The sequence below is a fragment of the Ostrea edulis genome, chromosome 9, assembly GCF_947568905.1.
Source record: "Ostrea edulis chromosome 9, xbOstEdul1.1, whole genome shotgun sequence".
Classification (NCBI taxonomy): Eukaryota; Metazoa; Mollusca; class Bivalvia; order Ostreida; family Ostreidae; genus Ostrea; species Ostrea edulis.
In genome coordinates this window covers 54,999,559-55,019,679 of record NC_079172.1, presented here as the reverse complement: position 1 = coordinate 55,019,679, position 20,121 = coordinate 54,999,559, and the positions used below count along the sequence as shown (strand labels likewise).

Genomic DNA, 20,121 nt, shown 5'->3' with positions numbered 1-20,121 from the left:
CCTCGTCCTAGACTGCGAATCTTGTCCCCTCGGTGTAATCCGACAGTCAGCTACCGCAGTCTTGTGTATGCTATAGGAAAACTGATGCTCATAAAAATTGTAGACAAATTGAAAACTATAAGGCTTCTTCAACTTTCTGTAGGGTCTCAATTAAGTTCATAGTATTTGCACTGTTGTTTACTACATGTATTGTAAAACGCAATTATAGCAAACCTACAGCGAACAAGAGTACCACAAACGGTACACAATACATCCGTGAAAATGCTTACATAAGGTGTTTATCTTAAGCCATAATTTGTAGAACCTTGCTTCAGGTAGTATCAGCCATCACCAGGCTGTGACATACTTTCTTTGCATAATATGATTAAAGGGTCTTAGCCTAAAACTGTGACAGGTGGTAGATAGACAAACCAAGAGTTCTGTGTGTAAAATATTTCCCCAAATTTAACAACCTGTAAATATTCGAAATGTCTTAGAAAATTAAAAATTGTTGAGAATTAAAATCCTTGCACTGTGCGCATCTTCAAGTTATTTACAAATACCCAAGCTTCTAAACTGTGAGGAGTTATAAGGACAAACCATGTCCTTTATTTAATATAATATTTCCTCAAAATGGACCAAGTTCAACAACCTGTAATTTTCTTTAAAAAAGTTGAAGAAAATCAAAATCCAAGCCACGTGCACATCTTCCACATACAAATACTCTGTAAAATAAGGTCCTCAATTTAAAACTGTAGAGACAGAGAAATCATGTACTCTCTATTAAACTATTCCTCAATACTGAGTTCAACCTGTAATTTTCTAAAAAAAAATTGAAGACAATCAATTTCCTTGCCACATGCACATCTTCAATATCCATACAAACACTCTGTAAAACAAGATAATCCTCACTTGAAAATTGTGGGAGGAGTTTGCTGGACAAATTATCTACCCTCCATATGACAATGATTTTCAAACAAAGGGGCAAAACTCCAGCAAGAGAGGTTGAAATGGATCAAAATTGCAACATGACCTAGAGTGATCCACAAAGAAGCTACATAGCAAGTTCCAGCTTGATATGTGACAGAGAAATGAAATTAGAAACAGAAAACCCTAAATGAACAGACAGATGTCACTATACCATAAAGATGGGTGCATAAAGGCAGATTATAACCAAACTTTGTTATATGCAATACAATATTTTCCTCCCATAGGGGAATAAATATCACTTTGCAATAAGCATGATTTTATTATAAGTGTGTTTTACTGCATCTTTACTGGCCAATGGTTCCAATTTGCTATTATCTAGAGAGGAGTGAATCATTTTTAACCTTTGGCTTGTGAAGATGCATAACTGATCAGGTGTACCGAGTAGAAGTGCATCCTTATCCTTTCTTGATGATTTGGCATTTGGAGTTTACATAAGCACATGAGAATGCTTTCATAACAGAATATTTATATTGCAAATCACATTTTCCTCTATGAACCAACAAATTTCAGCGCGCGACACAATCCGTTCACATTGACTATGAACGGATTATGAACTAGCTTAAAGCACACGACCGAGAGAGCGTAATGGTTTGAAAAAAATAGAACATCTGTTACAAAGATCTCGCAAGTCACACCTTTGGATTAAGATTGTAAACTTACGTGGATTATCATCCCAATCTTGCGGTCTCCTACCTCCAAAATACAGTGCACCTTGCAATGTTGATAAAAGGCAGGGTGAGACGAAATGTGACGTCATATCTATGTGTTGACGTACGTCACAATAACTACTGTGACAGAGGCTAGGAGTTCGTTTTATGCAACAAAATAAAAGCAATGTAAACAAACGATGTTTTAGTAAATGAATATGAATATAAGAAATGAACATCACTTTTGAGCTGTTCATGGTCAGTATGAACGGATTTGGATTTGAGGCAAATTCTCTGTGAATCGCTAGCGCGATTCACAGAATTTGCCTCAAATCCAAATCCGTTCATACTGACCATGAACAGCTCAAAAGTGATGTTCATTTCTTAAATATTCAATGGTGCACTGCATGTGCTAAATTTTTTGCCATTGTGGTTGTGTTCCAAGTCTTTAACCTTACACATTAAAATAGAAATTCAGTAATTTTCATCTTTAATTATGTATTAAACAGAAGACAAAATAGTATTAATACATTTATATGAGGTAATAATTATTTTATACATGTACTTAGTAATCTCCTGACAAAAAGAATACACACCAAGACCATATTACATATAAATTCATCATACAGCATTGTTGCTATTCATAGAGTATTGGTGTGAGGAACAGTGGATTATCAAAGTGCCTTAGTCTAAGAATAGATGAAGATAAGATTGTGAAGGTAGAAAGGAGAACAGATCAGCATAGAGAACTAAGCACTACAATGTAAAAATCTCTCTCAACACCCATCATTTTAAATGAGCTTAAAGCATTTTAATGCATTTCACATGTTAGTCCCCTGTGAGAAGTTTGTCTAATGATCACATGTTAGTCCCCTGTGAGAAGTTTGTCTAATGATCACATGTTAGTCCCCTGTGAGAAGTTTGTCTAATTATCACATGTTAGTCCTCCGTGAGAAGTTTGTCTAATGATCACATGTTAGTCCCCTGTGAGAAGTTTGTCTAATTATCACGTTAGTCCTCCGTGAGAAGTTTGTCTAATGATCACATGTTAATCCTCTGTGAGAAGTTTGTAATGGCACATTACATATAATTATAATGCAGGGAGATTTTGCCACTGTCTTCACAGACATGCCGCAACTTATGAAGTTGTCTCCCCATTTTACCACTATTTTATATACACTGTACAAAGGATATACACAGCACTTTCTGTACAATTTCACACAACAAATATTTGTGACTTTGATATGGAATGTTTAGCACTAGCTATTGGACACTATAAGATCTTTCACAGCACACTTTCTCTAGAAATGTTTGTCGGTGATTGGATGACTAGAAGAGGTGTTCTGGAACGAGGAGTGTGCATGGCTTTCTGGAAAAAGGAAATACATGTAAATATAAACACATGTTTTAAAGGTGTATTCTCCCACACTATATTTTCCAGTGAATTTGGAATGACGCTTTAAATAAAGCCTGGATCAGTAATTATTGAGTCAGGAACAATTGCATGAGGTCTTACTTGTGATCTGGAGGAAATCTTTTTGACAGACTCGGATATTGGAGACTGGTTCATCGGTGACACCATGGCTATGGGTTTGATGTGCAGCTGTTTTGGGGTACAGGGGCAGTGTCTACGTTCATGGGGTATGCTGGCAAGGTAGTTAATCTCATTCTCTGTGCAGGGAACCTTGGTGATCTTTTCAGGTGAAGGTCGCTTTTCCGGAATACTCCCCTCACTACTACCACTGTTCTGCCTCTTTCTTGATTTAACCTTTTTGTGATGGGTTGGGGTTTTGCTCAGGTCCACTATATGAACGGCAGGACTGCCAGGCTGGTAAACAAAGAAACAAACATACATGTAACAGGACTGCCAGGCTAACAAACAAACATACATGTAACAGGACTGCCACGCTAACAAACAAACATACATGTAACGGCAGGACTGCCAGGCTAATAAACAAACATACATGTAACAGGACTGCCAGGCTAATAAACAAAGAAACAAACATACATGTAACGGCAGGACTGCCAGGCTAACAAACAAACATACATGTAACAGGACTGCCAGGCTAACAAACAAAGAAACAAACATACATGTAACAGGACTGCCAGGCTAACAAACAAACATACATGTAACAGGACTGCCAGGCTAACAAACAAACATACATGTAACAGGACTGCCAGGCTAATAAACAAAGAAACAAACATACATGTAACGGCAGGACTGCCAGGCTAACAAACAAACATACATGTAACAGGACTGCCAGGCTAACAAACAAAGAAACAAACATACATGTAACAGGACTGCCAGGCTAACAAACAAAGAAACAAACATACATGTAACAGGACTGCCAGGCTAACAAACAAACATACATGTAACAGGACTGCCAGGCTAATAAACAAAGAAACAAACATACATGTAACAGGACTGCCAGGCTAACAAACAAAGAAACAAACAAGAAATGACAAAACAAAGACTTAGCAACAAACATGTAATAGATTAAATAATTTTTTACATTAAAGTTTTAAATTCCAGAGAAGAGAAATACCTTGCCTTGTCATCATTATACTGTAACTATTTATATGAGATACAGACATCTATGGTATATGGTTACATAAATTTTCAGACAAAACGTATCCAAACTTTTTAATACCAAAGAATGTATTTTTTGCCTCTGAATTTTTGTTGACAAGATGTGTACCTGTTTCAGTCCTATCTTTGTCTTGCCATCTGGAGTTTTTGTGATGAACACATCATTGTGGTGGATATTATTATCATTTTCATCAATGTTGATGGTTTTTGTAAGTGACCAGGGTAAATCTGTTGTCAGCTTACTGGCTTCATTGGAGCTTCTCCTCTTGTGATGCCTGTGTAAACCTCCAAAATGTTTCTGTGGAGGAAAACAATTAAAATAAACTAAAACATAAATCATGTGTAACTCTGGACATTGCATTCTCTCTCGATGTTTGTCCATCAAAATAAAATTAGCTGAATGTTCAGCTACAATTACTGCTTACTATACCAAAGTGAGAAGTCATTCAATTCAGTGAGGGAATACAATCCTGATTCACATCAATACTTTAGAATGTTTGTGTAGAAGTCTAACAATTCAGTGAGGGAATACAATCCTGATTCACGTCAATACTATAGAATGTTTGTGTAGAAGTCTAACAATTCAGTGAGGGAATACAATCCTGATTCACGTCAATACTATAGAATGTTTGTGTAGAAGTCTAACAATTCAGTGAGGGAATACAATCCTGATTCACATCAATACTATAGAATGTTTGTGTAGAAGGTACACGTATGAATATTTTCCATATAAAAACTCAAATGCTTAATTAAATGTAGAACAAATAGATACCTTTATTTGTTCCCCCAAAGTCCTGCTCCTGGAGTGTTTTTTGGGAGGAGCTGTACCACTGGCCTGGTTGAACTGCTTGAGTAATTTCTTCTTTTTCGAGGAATCTGGCATCATTTGTACATGAGCATACAGTTTGGCCAGAGCAACCTGGGTATCAGAATCCGAGTCACTGGAGGACTTCCTCTCAGCAAAACAAATCACTGTGTTTACCGCCTGCGTACTTCCGTACTTCTAAAAAAAACCCTCAAATATAACATTTAGCAATGTGATTAAACACATGAAAAACTTCATGTGGCTGAAATATAAGCAAGTGTTTCTTACAACAAAAATGTTTTCTTTTCTTTGCTCACCTGGACCAGATGCTTGACCAAGCTTCTCTGATCATTCTTCAGCAAAATCATTTCAAATGATTGAAACATTTGAAATTGGGACTACTTTGGACATTGGGACTACTTTCAAGTATAGTATACTGTGCATAAACCATCCATGGGGAAATGGGAATCAATTTAAAATATAGGGGAATCAATCTAAAATATTGGGGATTCAATTTAAAATATAGGGGAATCAATCTAAAATATAGGGGATTCAATTTAAAATATAGGGGATTCAATTTAAAATATAGGGGAATCAATTTAGAATATAGGGTCATGTCCTTTCAAACGGATATCTTCCTTTCTCTGGAACCACTGAGACAGAAAGAAAAAAAAGTGTCTAAAATCTCCTTCATCGTTGTAAAGACTCATCCCAGTATTATTCCTGCATGATTATGATTATCAGTGGGGTAGATTTGTCACATCTAGAGACCTGGTACAGGGTGTTTTCATGACAAAATGGCAAAGCGATATACATGTACAGTTAGAAGTCTTCGACATGATAAATTCGTTGCACAGTTAGTTAGTTACCTGATACGGAAAAATACATGGTGTGAAAAGAAAACCCGTATCAGACGAGGCATGCATTTTTCGCTTCGCCAATTTTGTCGCGGCTGCAAGTCGAACCCGACAATAAATTACTCGCTCTTTACAATGAATTCAGTAGATATCAAAGCTGGCTTAGTCTAGCAATACTGCATTATTTATGTCTTTACAATGAATTCAGTAGATATCAAAGCTGGCTTAGTCTAGCAATACTGCATTATTTATGTCTTTACAATGAATTCAGGTACTTGCATCTTGTCATGTATCTTACATGTATGTGTTCTTCAAAAAGATGTGTATAAACAGAAAAAATCAGCAAATTAACCACTGTCTGATACCTGCAGCTGATCTCGTCTTCCACTCACTCGTATCCAACAATGCTGATCAACCAACACACACATAAACTATTAAAGGACACATCGCATGTTTCTAAACTTTTTAATTTTTTCAGCAAAATTAATTCATTTCATGCCTAAAACTAATTTACATGTGTTTTAAATGAAACAGTTTGTGTAGTTTTCGAGTTTGAAAGCGATGAAATTCAAATCCTGCAATATGCATATTTTCTTCGATATTTTCCGCGCCATTATCTGTGATGTCATATGCGACCTCGAGCGAGACGATTTGAAAACAGTTGTTAGCCATTTCATAAACAGATTAGATTTAATTGACAAAAAACCAATTATCACATTAACGGCTTGTAAATAACACTGCATTAGGATGTTTTGTGCCGTTTAAGGATATACTTGCTGTCAGTAGAGAGGATTTGGACTGTTTTTTTCAATTTTTGAAGGAAGGTATGGACAAAATGTGAATATTTTTTGTTGGCACAACGACTTTGCCATAAAAAAATCAGTAGAATTTGTCCCAGTACTTTTTCAAACAAGCACTTGGACAAAGATGTAGATAAACTGTGAGAAAATGGTTCTGTCGAAGCTACGCACTGTTACATATAGGCCTACGGCATATGCTTTCCGTCCTGCTCTCAAATTCAATACACACTCGCACAAACTGACCTTCACCTTGTAACAACATATAGGCAGAACTTGTGTTTGCAGTTTCCACCAACTGGTAGTTTTAAAAAAGAAATTTAAAGATAAAAGATAATTGAACTTTCAATTATAAATAATAAAATATGATATTTCCCAACTTTGAATTGAATTATAATGCTTTCATTTTTTAAAGGAACGCATACGTAACAATAACATGTATTTTTTTTATAATGATGTTGTTGGTGGCTATAGCTGTGATAATATCTGGAGTGCTATTGCGTACATATGATAGCAATGTGCCAAAAATTCATTTGTGATCCCTAATTGACATTATTAATGTATTTTACAATGTATGTGATTAAGATTTGTAATTTATCTGATGCTTTGCCTGAATAAACATAATAATAATAATAATAATAACAGCACGCCGCGCTCCCACTTCCTAATTAAAGTAACAACGTGTAGATTAAAAAAATGATGAATAAAATTGCTTGAATAAAATGATTTAAAAGTATTGTGATTTTCACTATAAATTTGATCATTTTTCTTTTTTTCTTTCCTTTTTCGAAATACACCCATGGCAATAGGCCTAGTTGTCAATGATACATAATTGTATCATAATATAGGCCTATCTAACTTATCCAAAAATAATTTAATAATAATTGCACTGTTTATTTTAGAAAAGTAACAACGCTAATTACAGTTGTTTAAAGAAATGGCATTACCAAATAGTGTTTAGACAGCGATCCCATGTAAACATTATTTACTCACAAATGCAGATTGAACATACTCGCTTTCCTCGCTACATTTGGGTGGCTAAAAGATATAAGACTCGGGAAATTTGTCAACATCGAAATAAATGTTATCCATGGTAAATAAATTAGGCGCCTAAAACCTATGTTTTAAAAAATATCTAACACTACTTTTACAACAACTTGATCGACGAAGGTCGCATATGATGTCACTGTACCACGTGACTACCTATCTAATCAACTAGGGTTTTTGAAATTGGGGCTTAGATTTGAGTCCGTATTGTGGCTAATTATCGCAATACTTCAGCGAACAAACTATTACAATTAATTTCTATAAGCATAAGGAAGGCAAATGCATATAATTCTGTATACTTTGAAAACACGAGATGTGTCCTTTAAACTGACTCAGTTATGAAGGGGAGAACTATGTGTATTACTAAAGCTAATGAAACAGAATTCATTCATGTTTGTAATGAGAGAGAGAGTAGTGAGTAGGTTCTTTTCTTAGATTGACATTTCCATGCAGAATTGTAGGATCAACTACCTCTGTATAAAAAATGAAAGCGCTAAGTGTTGTAAACTTAGTGAGAAGGTCTGTTGCAACCCTTGACTTCAAAAATATCTAAAAAATGTATACATCTTCCTTTAATTATCAACTACATTTGTTCAAAACTGTTCAAGACATTGAGTCACAACAAAACAGATGATGACAAACAGACAGGCAGATAGACAGACACAAAATATTCTATAATGTCTCCCTTCAATAAATAAATACCTTTCTGTAGCATATGAAAGCTATTTGTGAAATATTGTGTCACAATGAAAGTGTACCTTGGCACTGTACAGACTGGAGCTGGATTTCTCATGGTCACCATCACTCTTGACCTTATTGCACTTGCTAGGTGTTTCCATTTCTCGCCAAAAGTTGGCTATGTCTGCTGCTAGTTCTTTTGGTGGCTACAGAATATAAGTACACATACATGTACTTGAACATAAATTTTAAAAACAAATTGTCAATTGATGTAAATTGATTATATTTTTAGAGAATTGCATTAAAAATCAATATATGAAATTTATCATATATACACATTTACATAATAAATGATAACAAATCTGTTAATATTTGCCTTGTATACTAGTATCTGTTAATATCTGTCAAAGGCTTGACTCACTTTAAAAATTTTAGAACCATTTTCTACCATAAAGGATATGGCTTGACTAAGCTTAGGGGTGATAACTTGCAATTCTTCAGGTGGCATCTGAAATAACCAAATAATCAGGAAATGAAAGATTTATATACTGCACAACTGATTGTAATCATAAAAAGAATTCTCATAAATTTTACCCCCATCAAAAAATAGCTCTAGAATTTGTATTACAAAGGGTAATTCATTAAAACCTATTACAGGGTTCACACTCGTCACCTCATCATTTCCACCCAGTAATGATTTTTGATGACCCGTTTGTTAACCTACTGGTAGTTCGCCCAAATGGCAAGCTGGTGACGAGTTTGGATTGTGACAAAATTTGTATACATTTAGAAAATGAATACAATTCAAAATAATGTGAAAAGAAATAAATCCAGTCTGTAATACTTCATTAGTATTTTGGTCTGGTGCGATAACGGAAGTCGTCTTTAAGAATTCCGGAGATGTCCAATTTGCACTTTATTACGCAAGAGCAAAACATCCGGTTAAAGAACATGGACATTCAATCTTGTTGGGGTAAAGAAACCAGGGTTACCGATGCCTAAACAATCTAAGAAAAGGATAAACTATAAAGGAAACCTTAAAGAGACACCATTCACCCAGGGATGTCTGTGGCTCATTTATGAAGATGACAAAATGCTTGCGTTATCTCCGACTTTATTCCTAGCTCATCATCGTTCAGACTTTAAGTGGTAAAACAAAATACATAACCTACCTATTCCAGACACAAGACAAGGACAATTGTATACTTTAAAGACAGAAACAGCAATTTAGGTTGAAACAAAGTGAAAAATCTGAGAATGAAAACAGTGTTTGATTGGGTTTTTTTCTTTCAATTTTGGGTCCATTCAGCTATTCCATCTGAAATATAGTGTGAATGAAGTTGCAAATAGACTAATGTTGCTCAGAGTGAAGTGAGAAGAATGCAGTGGTAGAGAGCATGGAAAGTTTTGGAGAGAATGAGAGTGACTGTAAGGAGATGGTTAAGAGTGAGAAAGCGATGTTTGCGAGAAGAGAGTTATTGAGATTCTGTTTGAAACTGAAATAGAAATGCAATAAATTTTAGGAATACATCTGAAGTACTATTTGTTTGGGCAACCTGAAACCCATTCGGGCAACCTGAGATTAGTACCTAGGTTGCCCAAATGGCGAGTCCAAATTCTGATGAGTGTCGAACCCTGTATTAAACATCAGATCTTCACCTTTCTTGGGCACAATAAACAAGGAGCAAACACAGTTCCCAGCGACTGTGATGTCATCATGTTTTCCGAGATTCTTGACACTCGATGAAGCATATCAATGAGGCACTCCAGGAGAAGGGCATTTGTTGGGGGAAGAGCCAGAAACATCAGCTGCAGAGCTTTCATCTGTTTACTGCGGGCCTTAATCTTCTCTGTCTCCAACACAGCACATGACATCATGTCTGATAATTATAAAGATAACAATACTTACTAAAAAACATTACTTAAAGAGCTACGGATCTAAGATATTGCTATAATAGTTTGACCATTACTTTATCCATTCTGTTTCATATATATACCTGTATTCAATCAGCATTTATATTACTTAGTAAGGAAAGTCATTAATAAAAAGCAAATCATAATGGTTTGCATAAAACCCGATATATTTGAGGGTTAAAATATCCATAATCTTGGAATAGATGTACTGAATCAGAAACATGAAAGAGTGTCCCACTTACCAACAACTTGTAGATGGGCCTGGTAGTGTCTGTCCAAGAGCAGAGGTTCGGGGAGGTCAGACAGGTAGTTTTTCAGGATTGTTGCACAGTCATGGGGTGTAAAAGTTTCTTGGTCAAAACACAGATCCACCCCCTCATTTAGCCATTCCTTCAACAAGCGTTGGCGAGAAACATTTCCTGTCTTTCTGAACAAACCCTCAGTCTTTAAATCTGAAATTCACAGCAGTCACAAAACATCTATAGTATTGCTGAAGTGAAACTATTATCTACAATGACTTGAAAATCTTAATTCAAGATCAAATGCACACAAAAGCAGTCAATAAGTCTTATGCAAAATTCAGGAAATATTCAATTTGTACACCTATGACTTATCTGCACTTACTGTCTGGACGGCTAAGGAACTCTATCAGCGGATATATACGAGCGATATTTTCATCACTTAAATGAGCCCCAAATAGAACACTGGTGTGTTTATCTGGAAAAGAAAATTTATACATTTAGAATAATTAACTATAAGAAGAAGCCTATGGGCCTTAACAAGCACCCGAGCACCATGCATCATTTTCCAAAGCCCATGTCTTCTGTCAGAGCATGAAATTTTAAACAGAAATGTTTCAGAAACATGTACCCCCTCATGGTGCAAAATTGAATAGGGATATACATGTTACACATGTATCATTTAATTGACAGTAGTGCCAAAACAATTCAAGATATTGAGTGGACAATATCTTTCTATGTCCAGGGTGGATTGACCCTTGACCTTTGACCATGTGACCTCAAAATCAATAGGGATCACCTACTCCTTAGGATGTACCAGTGTACCATGTTTGATGTCTGTCAAGCAAAGGTTCTCAAGATATTGTGGAGACAGCATCTTCCTATGTCCAGAATGGATTGACTCTTGACCATGTGATTTCAAAATCAATAGGGGTCCTCTTCTACTCATAACCAACCACAATTGAAATATCATTATGATCAAGTGAATGGTTCTCAAGATATTGGGCAGACAACATGTGGTCTACTAACATACTGACAGGTGTAAAGCAATATGCCCCTCTTCTCTTAAGGGAAGCATAAAAATCACTAATACACAAACATTTCCATCATATCATAGGGTCCAAATCTTCTCTATGAATATTCAGTAGAAAGCTCAATCATGCTTGCTTGCTCATGTAATAATAAATCCTGAACCCTATCAGGGTTTGGCATTTACTTTTTTGAGCACTAGACCAATCGGGCTACTTCAAATGATTTTTACTAGATCTGACTTTACATCCACTAGCCCTGACCAACTGTACAGAAAAAAGTGATAGTTTCTCCATATTTAATTACTTACTTCGAATTACAAACGTTCAGTTTGAACTAATCCTTATCTGATTGTCTCAACAACAAAAAATCTTTAGTCTTGTCAATCAATCTGATATGCTTTTATTTTCAAACACATTTTCTGTTTCTTTAAATTCTATCCGGCACGGATATTCTTTAGTTCATTTAGAATAAAATGACCTCAATTGTTTTTTTTGAATTTCTATTTCATAATCCCTGCTTTGTTTCTTCCCAACCTTTTTCTTTTCTTTCTTGGGACATCTTTCCTCGAGGACGAGAAGTCGTATTTGAATATATAGAGACATTCCCGCACATATCTCAACACCGAAAAATGGCTGTTTACGACGTAGTTTATTAATTTGATAAACACTTTCTTATATTTAATTCAAATAAACTGTTTTATCTTAAATGAAAATGAATTCAATTTATATCTATTTATCTGAAACGCAACTTTACACCCATCATCGAGCAGATGTCGTAAAACATCACTTCCGATCGCGACTTATTTATTAGAAAATTAGAAAATAATAGAAATTATGTCATCACGCGGTTCAAAATTGCTCGCAAACTCTTTACAGTTATTTTCTTAGTTAAGAATAAAATATCTTATTGTTTAAAGTTTCTTGTTTACTTTTTCAACACGACCAGTCGGACTAGTAAATCGACATTTTACCCGTCATTTAGTAGACTCAGTTGGTCAGACGTGCCTTAGTGTCAAACCCTGCCCTGGAGACATAAATTTCACAATCATGGTAGATGAATCGATGCTCAATATAATCATTTTTCCTCCTTATGTCCAGAAGTAAAGAAGTAGTTAATGTATCTCAATATAAGACCAACTTAGCCTCATCCTGAACCCTAAACCCAAGGGTTATGAATTTCTCAATTATTGCTTATCATAATCATGCAAACAGTTTGATTGCTTAATGTCCAAGAGTAAAGAAGATTTTTTGAAGAGTGGATGAAAACAGATAGCAATAGGTCGATCACCTCAAAACCTAAACTGGGATTGTTTCAACCAAATGGCATAACATTGATTGCAACGATATAATTTTTTTTTACCTTTCTTTTTAGAGAATGGAGTAGCACTTTTTCTTTTAGACACTACTTCCACTTTTTCCGGTTCTTTGAACATTTCTTCTAATTTAGATCCATTTAAATCCAAAATGAAGGACAGATGCATTTGAACCATGACTCGAAATTTGTCTGGCATGGAATTCTTCAGCCTGTTGACCAATTTGTCTGCATCTGTGTGTCGACGGCGGATGGCAGGGGTCGACATTTCATATGCTGAGAAAAAATAAATAATTTACATTAATTTTTTTTTTCAATATATCAACATTTCAAGGACTGCTTTAAATCTCAAAAATGTGATGAACAGATATAGAAGAACAGATTTTAAAAATTGTTAACTTAAAGGGAAAAAAAAAAGTAAATATATTAGAAAAAACACATCAAAACACTTATGCTCTCCTTTAGCAAGCAACTACTCTGTTTTCTATATAACAAATGCTAACAGGACTTTCCATCTTGTTCAAATATTGACTCAACATCACAGGAAATGAATTAATAAGTCTCCCCACCAGTAGTGGACATGAAAAAGACCGACCAAATAATGCAATTGATGATCAAATAGTATAAAACACTAGGGTCCTAGAGGAAATCCTTCATCCAATTTAATCCATAAGACCCAAGGCTTTCTTGGTTACTGTACATTTCCTTCTCAATCAGAACTATTCTTTGTACACAGCATCATATTTATTGCATTATATCAAAAATTTTCAGTTTAAATTTTTTCCATGTACAGTAACTCAAACGATGACTTAGTCCATTAACAAAATCAACTCACCAGGTTGCACTTCAGTTATCAAATTTACTGACTGAAAATTCCTTAACACTAAAACTGTTTCACTAAACCAAGCATACTGTCCCAATGAACAAGTCTTATCTACCAATATTTCATACTGATGTGATAGAAAATTCTATTTCATCTGAGGGTATTAAGTACCAGGGGGTCCATGTGTAAGCTGAATTAGCAGTAAAGTGCTATGGAATGGCTAATTAAGAATCCAATGAGTAATTAGGCAGCTACCCATTGATTTCAATGAGCACCCTGCAGTTTCCCTAAAAAGCAGCACTTAATATAATAACTCATGAAAAAAACCAAACAAACCATTAAAAAACCCAAAGATTATGTCCTGCTTTATACTAATTATTTACTGCCCATGACACTTTTGACCTAAAGGGCAGTAGCCTGACTGATAATAGGCACATAATTATAAAATATCCAACAAGAACATTGTGTTGTAGTTAAAAAAACAACAGTTATAATTTCTTCCAACATCCATTAAAATCCTGTAAAACAGAATTTCCCCTTGTTGAACAAAGGATGATTGACTGTCTTCAGAAGTAATTAGGGAACTTCTGAACCTTTAAAGGGGATATCATTTTTTTTGACCATCTGACCATTAATTTACAGCCTCAAAAGCCTTCCCTTCGTATTATCACAATGTAGTCTAGTAAATACCATTTTAAAGTGCAGAAGGGTAGAATACAAAATGCAGTCAAGTTTACCTTAAAATGGATTCAACTTCAAATTCTCAAGCTCAAATCAGCACAACACATGAAGCATACATATAAAGATGTAATGAATAGAGACAATGCCACACAAACAGTGTTACATGATGATCAGCATCTCTAGCACTCAATACTAGTGATGAATATTACTGACCATATGCCTACAGAAATGTCAACCTTTTCCAAACTTAATAATGGTCAGCAGATGACCAGCCTCCCCATACCTAATCAATAAAATTTGGTAGAGCTAACAATACCATGTAATGGGCAGTCTGATAAAGGTGAAGGACCATTTACAGAGCTGTGGCAGGGGAGTTCTAAAACTTCTCTTCATTTTACACTCTGCAGGGCACTATAAAAACAATTTTGGTAGAAGCTAACACTCACCTGTTAAATCTGGGGGGACCTTGTAACTGTAAATTCTAGCCTTTCTGACACTTTTTGACACTTCATGAGAATGTGGAGAAAAATAGGCAACAGAGGGACAACAATTTTAAACTTGGTTTACTGTGCAAGTATTTAGACATTTGTTTAATTTCCTGAATTGTACAGTCAACATTTTCTTTCTTTTATATTTTTTAAAATAATTTTTCAACATCCTGTAAATAGTTCATGGTATATCTTCATAACATATATATGTAATATAGAATTACAGAAGTGTTTATTTCTTTTAGAGAGAGAGAGAGAGAGAAAGAAAGAAGGAGAGAGCTATGAAAATATTTGGTTCCATCTGTTCCAAAGGGCATCAAAATTTTCAGTATCACCATTTTTATAAGAAATGAATTTTTGTGTTTCATAGAATAACTTTAAAAATGATATTGCAGAATGCACACTCAAATTTTTCTCTGTACAACAGTCTCTGAGAACAGTCAACATTTTCATCACTTTTTAAATTCAGAAATCACTTTTCTTTTGTAAATGACTTTCTTTCTCCTACAGAAAAGGATTAATTTAAAAAGATAATATGCATGTATATATTACATATGGAATATTGTGACATATAAAAATTTTGCTTTTAAACAAAGCAATCAAAAGATTCATTCTACACATACATCTTTTATTTTTTTTCATTTTCCCCACTAAACTTGCGATTTTGACCAACATGGGTTGACATGTGGGTAGCTTAGGAGACATTCTATTTGTTTGGCCGAGATTGCTTAAACCTATAATGGAAGGATATCCTTTTGGTGAGGAGTTTCAATATATTCATGAATCCATGTACCAAAGAAATGAAATGAAAAATTGGGACTTCAGAAGAAAAAGAAAAAAATCAGTGATATGGTAGTTTCCCCCCTCAGTACTAGGAGGAAAACAAACACACACAGTGAAGCCCACTGTGTCTTATCCTTCATCACTGGAGCTACACTATGGCAGGTCTGCTTATCTATGACCTGTATGGTAATTAAATTGGAAGATTAACTTATCATTGGTTTGGATCCCCAGTGACTGATGTATAGATAGTCTCCAATGCTTGAGACACAACTAAAGCTTATAGTAATGACATTTATCTCACAAAGTTAAGCTTAGTAGCAGATTACAACCTTTATTTAATGAGGAGCAAACTTTGCAATTGCTTTTAAAATTTGCCAAGCTGATATATATCTCATTAAATGCAATTTTGAAAGTTTAAATTTCTACACATATTAATGTCCAAGTATTAAAAAAACCTTTATTCAACAATGAGCAAACTTTGCAAATTGCTTTTAAAATTTGCAAAGCTAGGGTATATCTCATTAAATACAATTTTGAAAGGCTAAATTTTTACACACAAGTATTTAAATAACAACCTTTATGATTAGCAAACTTTGCAATTGCTTTTAAAATTTATAAAGCTGGTATATATATCAGTAAAGCAAATTTCCACACATACCCAAAAATGTTCAAGCATTTAAAAAATACACAAACTATTCTAACTTTTTAAAGAAGAGTACTGGGGAACTTACATCATGAAAAAAAAAAGGACAAATATTTTACTTTCCACAATACAAAATGCCTACAATTGTTCAGTTCTAATTAGTAAAAAATTCATTTCAAGTAAAATATTAAAAACAAATCTTTAGAAATGTATGATTGAATAAGTAAATTCCAAAATAGATTAAATTCTGAAACTTACAGTCATCATATAAGAAATCTGTGAAGAATATATCCATTCGTGACCTGTAGTATTTTTGCTGGAAAGGAGACAAAACCAAGGTACACATACTAACAAGTTCAGAGTCCCAAAAGTTTGGTTTCAAGCAGTCTTAAATTCCAAATTAAAACATGAAGTAATCACAGAAATCCAGGACCAGAATGAAGATGTCAACATACATGTACTTCATGTCACAACATATGGGAGGAGTGTGGGGGCAGGAGGTCCTCTAGCCAAAGATCACTCTCAATAGTGAAGCCAGTCAGTGTTCTGTCAGGCTTTATACTGCCCTGCTGAGTGTATTTTCTCAAAACAGAGAGACCCTACAAGCCCATCATCTTTATCAGGTCAAATCTTCTTGATCCCTGCTGGGTTCAAAATAAGCCAATCCAATGTCTAAAACCTACTGCAACAAAAAGGTAATCTCCCTCAAACTGTGGCAGTGAAGGCAGGGGTCCTTCAAATAAATCAAGCAAAAGTGAATTTCCTTTTGCAAACAATTATCAAAAGTGCATTGTTTTCTCTGCAGTTTAAGGATGATAATTTCCTTTGACTTTTTGACTTAAGGGCAGAGTGAAAAGTGTGAAATCACACAGGGCTTTTACCAATCAGAAAAGTCCTGTCCATGCAATTACACTCTGAAAACAAACCCTTGGGACAGATCAATGTTACAACATCAAAAAAGGGACATATTATTTACAACATCAAAAAGAGCATTTATGTGGTCCAAGTCATAAAAGTGGCTCAAAAGGAAATAAATAAAATTGAATTTATCTTGTAAAACTTGGGTTTCCTCTATTTCCACTTAATGATAGAGGTGGCTGGTCAAGTTACTGACCAGTCTAGTAGATCAAACGATGTGATTTACACAATAACATCAAAAGAACGCTGTATACAGCCTCAATCAATAGGCAAATAAAACAAATCTAGTGTCTTATATCTGAGAAGCACTTGTTCCATGCAATGCAATCTACTCCACAATCAAACAATGAGATAAAACTACTAACAAACCAATTTCAATTTAAACCACTCTCATCCAACTTTCAGTTCAGTTATCAATATTTCCATCGAATGACAATCATAGGAACCAATAAAACAGAAAAAAGTACAACTAAAGAGAAAACATAAGAAATAAAACTAATAAATGACAATTTGATACTACAAATAAATAGGACTCACTTTGTATACACCTATCACCAAAAATACAGAAAAACCTGGTAGTGTAATTGATCCCAACATACATGAAGATTGGAAGAACAATTGTTATTCCACAATGTTTGTAGTCAAATTCACAACTCTGCACTTAGTGTTTATCTTGAACAACTTGCTAAAGATTCCAGAAAATGGGTAGAACAACATTGGGCATAACTCTTCATTTACATTTAATTCACACAGACTGTGGCTAGAGAGCTTGAGAATGTGAAGTTTGGACAAGCTATGAGGGACTGTGTTTGTTTACAATTACATCAGTGTTGACTGGAAAGATTTGACCTAGTATTTAACAAGAGACCATTGTATCAATATGAAATGCGAAACATATGTTGTATGACAAGGGCAGGTGCAAATCTCCCAAGACAAAAGTGTCAGCTATGCATTATACATGTACACATATGGTAAGGAACCCTGATCCACTCCACATCCCCTAAAGAGGACTGATGAAGAAGAGAATAAAAATTTCCACTGCACATTACTGACAACTTGTCAGACACAGACCTAAAATCCTTCAATGACTTCAGGAGAGAATTTTCAACTGTATCACACCTACTTCAGTGAAGGAAACTATTAGTACAAAAACAGCACATGGGGGTCTTTCTTCCGCTCTGTTGAAATCATCAGTTAGTTGCTTTAATTCTGTAAAACCTGTTGAAACAGATCAGCTATTCTCACACTTAAGGTCATGACATATTCACACAACAATGACCAAAGAACTTGGCAATCGCCAATTAATTGCTTTGTCTATGGAGACCCCCTAAATTTTAGTCAATGAAATTGCAATCATGACCTTCATTTAGATTTTATTAGATAGCACCATAAATTTACCATAACCCTCCAACAGCTACACTCCCAGGAGACGACCCTTGTAGAAGATGGGTTCTCCAATCATGTAGGACAAACTTACCAGCAATAATCTGCTCAAAGAATCCATCAGTATCAATTCTGTACATTGTCACTGGTCAAAACTTAATTCATTCACAATAAAACTAACACCAACCACATGTTACAAAGAAACATGAAATGGTGTAACACAAAGTCAGCTGCTTCTAATCCTCAGTCACCCGTGACAGTAATTATCAGAATACTAATTATCTTGTTAAAATGTAGACACTAGGAAGACTTTCAGCTTTTTCTCTTTCAGTTTTTCCCCACAGCTCTTGAAGCCTTGCAGCCCAGTTTTCTATGCTTGCCTATGAGCAGACCCAGTAGCTGACCAGGCTTGTGTAGATTTCATCTCCTGATAACATTGTTTGAGACCATGTAACTTTACTAAACACCCATGACAGGTGAGTGAAAAATGGATCAGTGTTGACACTGGTGACAAGACAGAGATACAACATGATAAAACTCTGACTCCTCCAGTACAGTTACAAAGCACATGTATATCAGTGTTAAATCTTCCTAGAAATTCACACTTCTATTGTCAGTCCATTCTGAAATGTGTACATAATGTTTTTAAGTTTACTACCAAATGTTCATCAAAACTGTGAGATACCATAATATTGATATGTTACAGTACTTATTCATTTGATGAAAAATTCCTTAACTGTATCAATATAAGTATCAGTTATATGTGAGTAATCTGCAAGATAAGTTCATTTTTGAAAATGACATTTCAAAATACAATATATTTTTTAAATTGTAATTTCAGTTAATACCAAAATGCCATTGACCCAGGGTTTTCCTAACATAGTGTAGTTTTTCGAGGAATGTTGATCGCTTTTTACAATTCATTTTACAGGGAAAGATTTTCATAATATCAATTATTTCTTACTCACTATATATGGAATTTTAAGGACACTTGATAGGGAAAAAACGATGGAAAATATCGGTGATTTTTAAAATTGGGAATGGACCCAGTAACCGGACCCAAAAATAAGCCAGGAAAACCCCTGTGACTTCAAAGTGTGAAATAGGAGTTGTAGTCATTAAACTATATTGATTATAGAAATACACTTTACCATGTTTAATATTATCACTAATAATAATATTCAGTAACCAACAAATTTCTCCCCTAAGTCTAGGACACCAGGGACTTGTGTTAGCAGACATACTGCCAGAGGGCCACATACATAACACTATATTCAAAACACCCACATAGAGTGGGCAATGTTCTATCAGAAAAACAATGGTTTTAATATTTTATACTAATGTTCTATTCATTTATAGAGCATGCATTTATATTATCTGGCATAATGGCATCAATATATCAATGTCAATACTGGAATTACTGTAGAAACAGACATATTTTAATCAATCCATTTAGATATTCTATACCAATAAAAATAGATTCTCTAAACTCTTTCCAATTTTAAGTGAAGCATAA

At 34.7% G+C, this 20,121-nt stretch overlaps 1 protein-coding gene across 4 annotated transcripts; it reads right to left on the bottom strand.

Annotated features, from left to right (window-relative positions):
- Positions 1-2,093: 2,093 nt before the first annotated feature.
- LOC125658087 (rho GTPase-activating protein 19-like) lies at positions 2,094-18,974 on the bottom strand. 4 transcript variants are annotated; one of them, XM_048889187.2, is made up of 12 exons: positions 16,760-17,358; positions 16,563-16,620; positions 12,935-13,162; positions 10,929-11,021; positions 10,547-10,756; positions 10,050-10,270; positions 8,812-8,898; positions 8,471-8,596; positions 4,979-5,209; positions 4,316-4,504; positions 3,133-3,444; positions 2,094-2,985 (listed from the first exon to the last, which is right to left on the bottom strand). In XM_048889187.2, exons 2-12 carry the CDS (start codon positions 16,597-16,599, stop codon positions 2,902-2,904), a joined length of 1,818 nt encoding a protein of 605 aa, XP_048745144.1. In that variant the 5' UTR covers positions 16,600-16,620; positions 16,760-17,358; the 3' UTR covers positions 2,094-2,901. The 4 variants fall into 4 exon arrangements, with proteins under 4 accessions (XP_048745144.1, XP_048745143.1, XP_048745142.1 ...); XM_048889186.2 differs by lacking the exons at positions 16,563-16,620; positions 16,760-17,358 and adding an exon at positions 18,700-18,974; XM_048889185.2 differs by having other exon boundaries at positions 16,563-17,358.
- Positions 18,975-20,121: the final 1,147 nt, after the last annotated feature.

Bases quoted from the DNA above. Each gene is read 5' to 3' on its own strand.
- LOC125658087 (XM_048889185.2), bottom strand. From the start codon at position 16,650: ATGTGTACCTTGGTTTTGTCTCCTTTCCAGCAAAAATACTACAGGTCA. The intron at 8,899-10,049 runs GTGAAGATCTGA...TGGTTATTTCAG, and splicing joins GTTTATTGTGCCCAAGAAAG to ATGCCACCTGAAGAATTGCA. The intron at 4,505-4,978 runs GTATCTATTTGT...TTTCCTCCACAG, and splicing joins CTTTGGGGGAACAAATAAAG to AAACATTTTGGAGGTTTACA.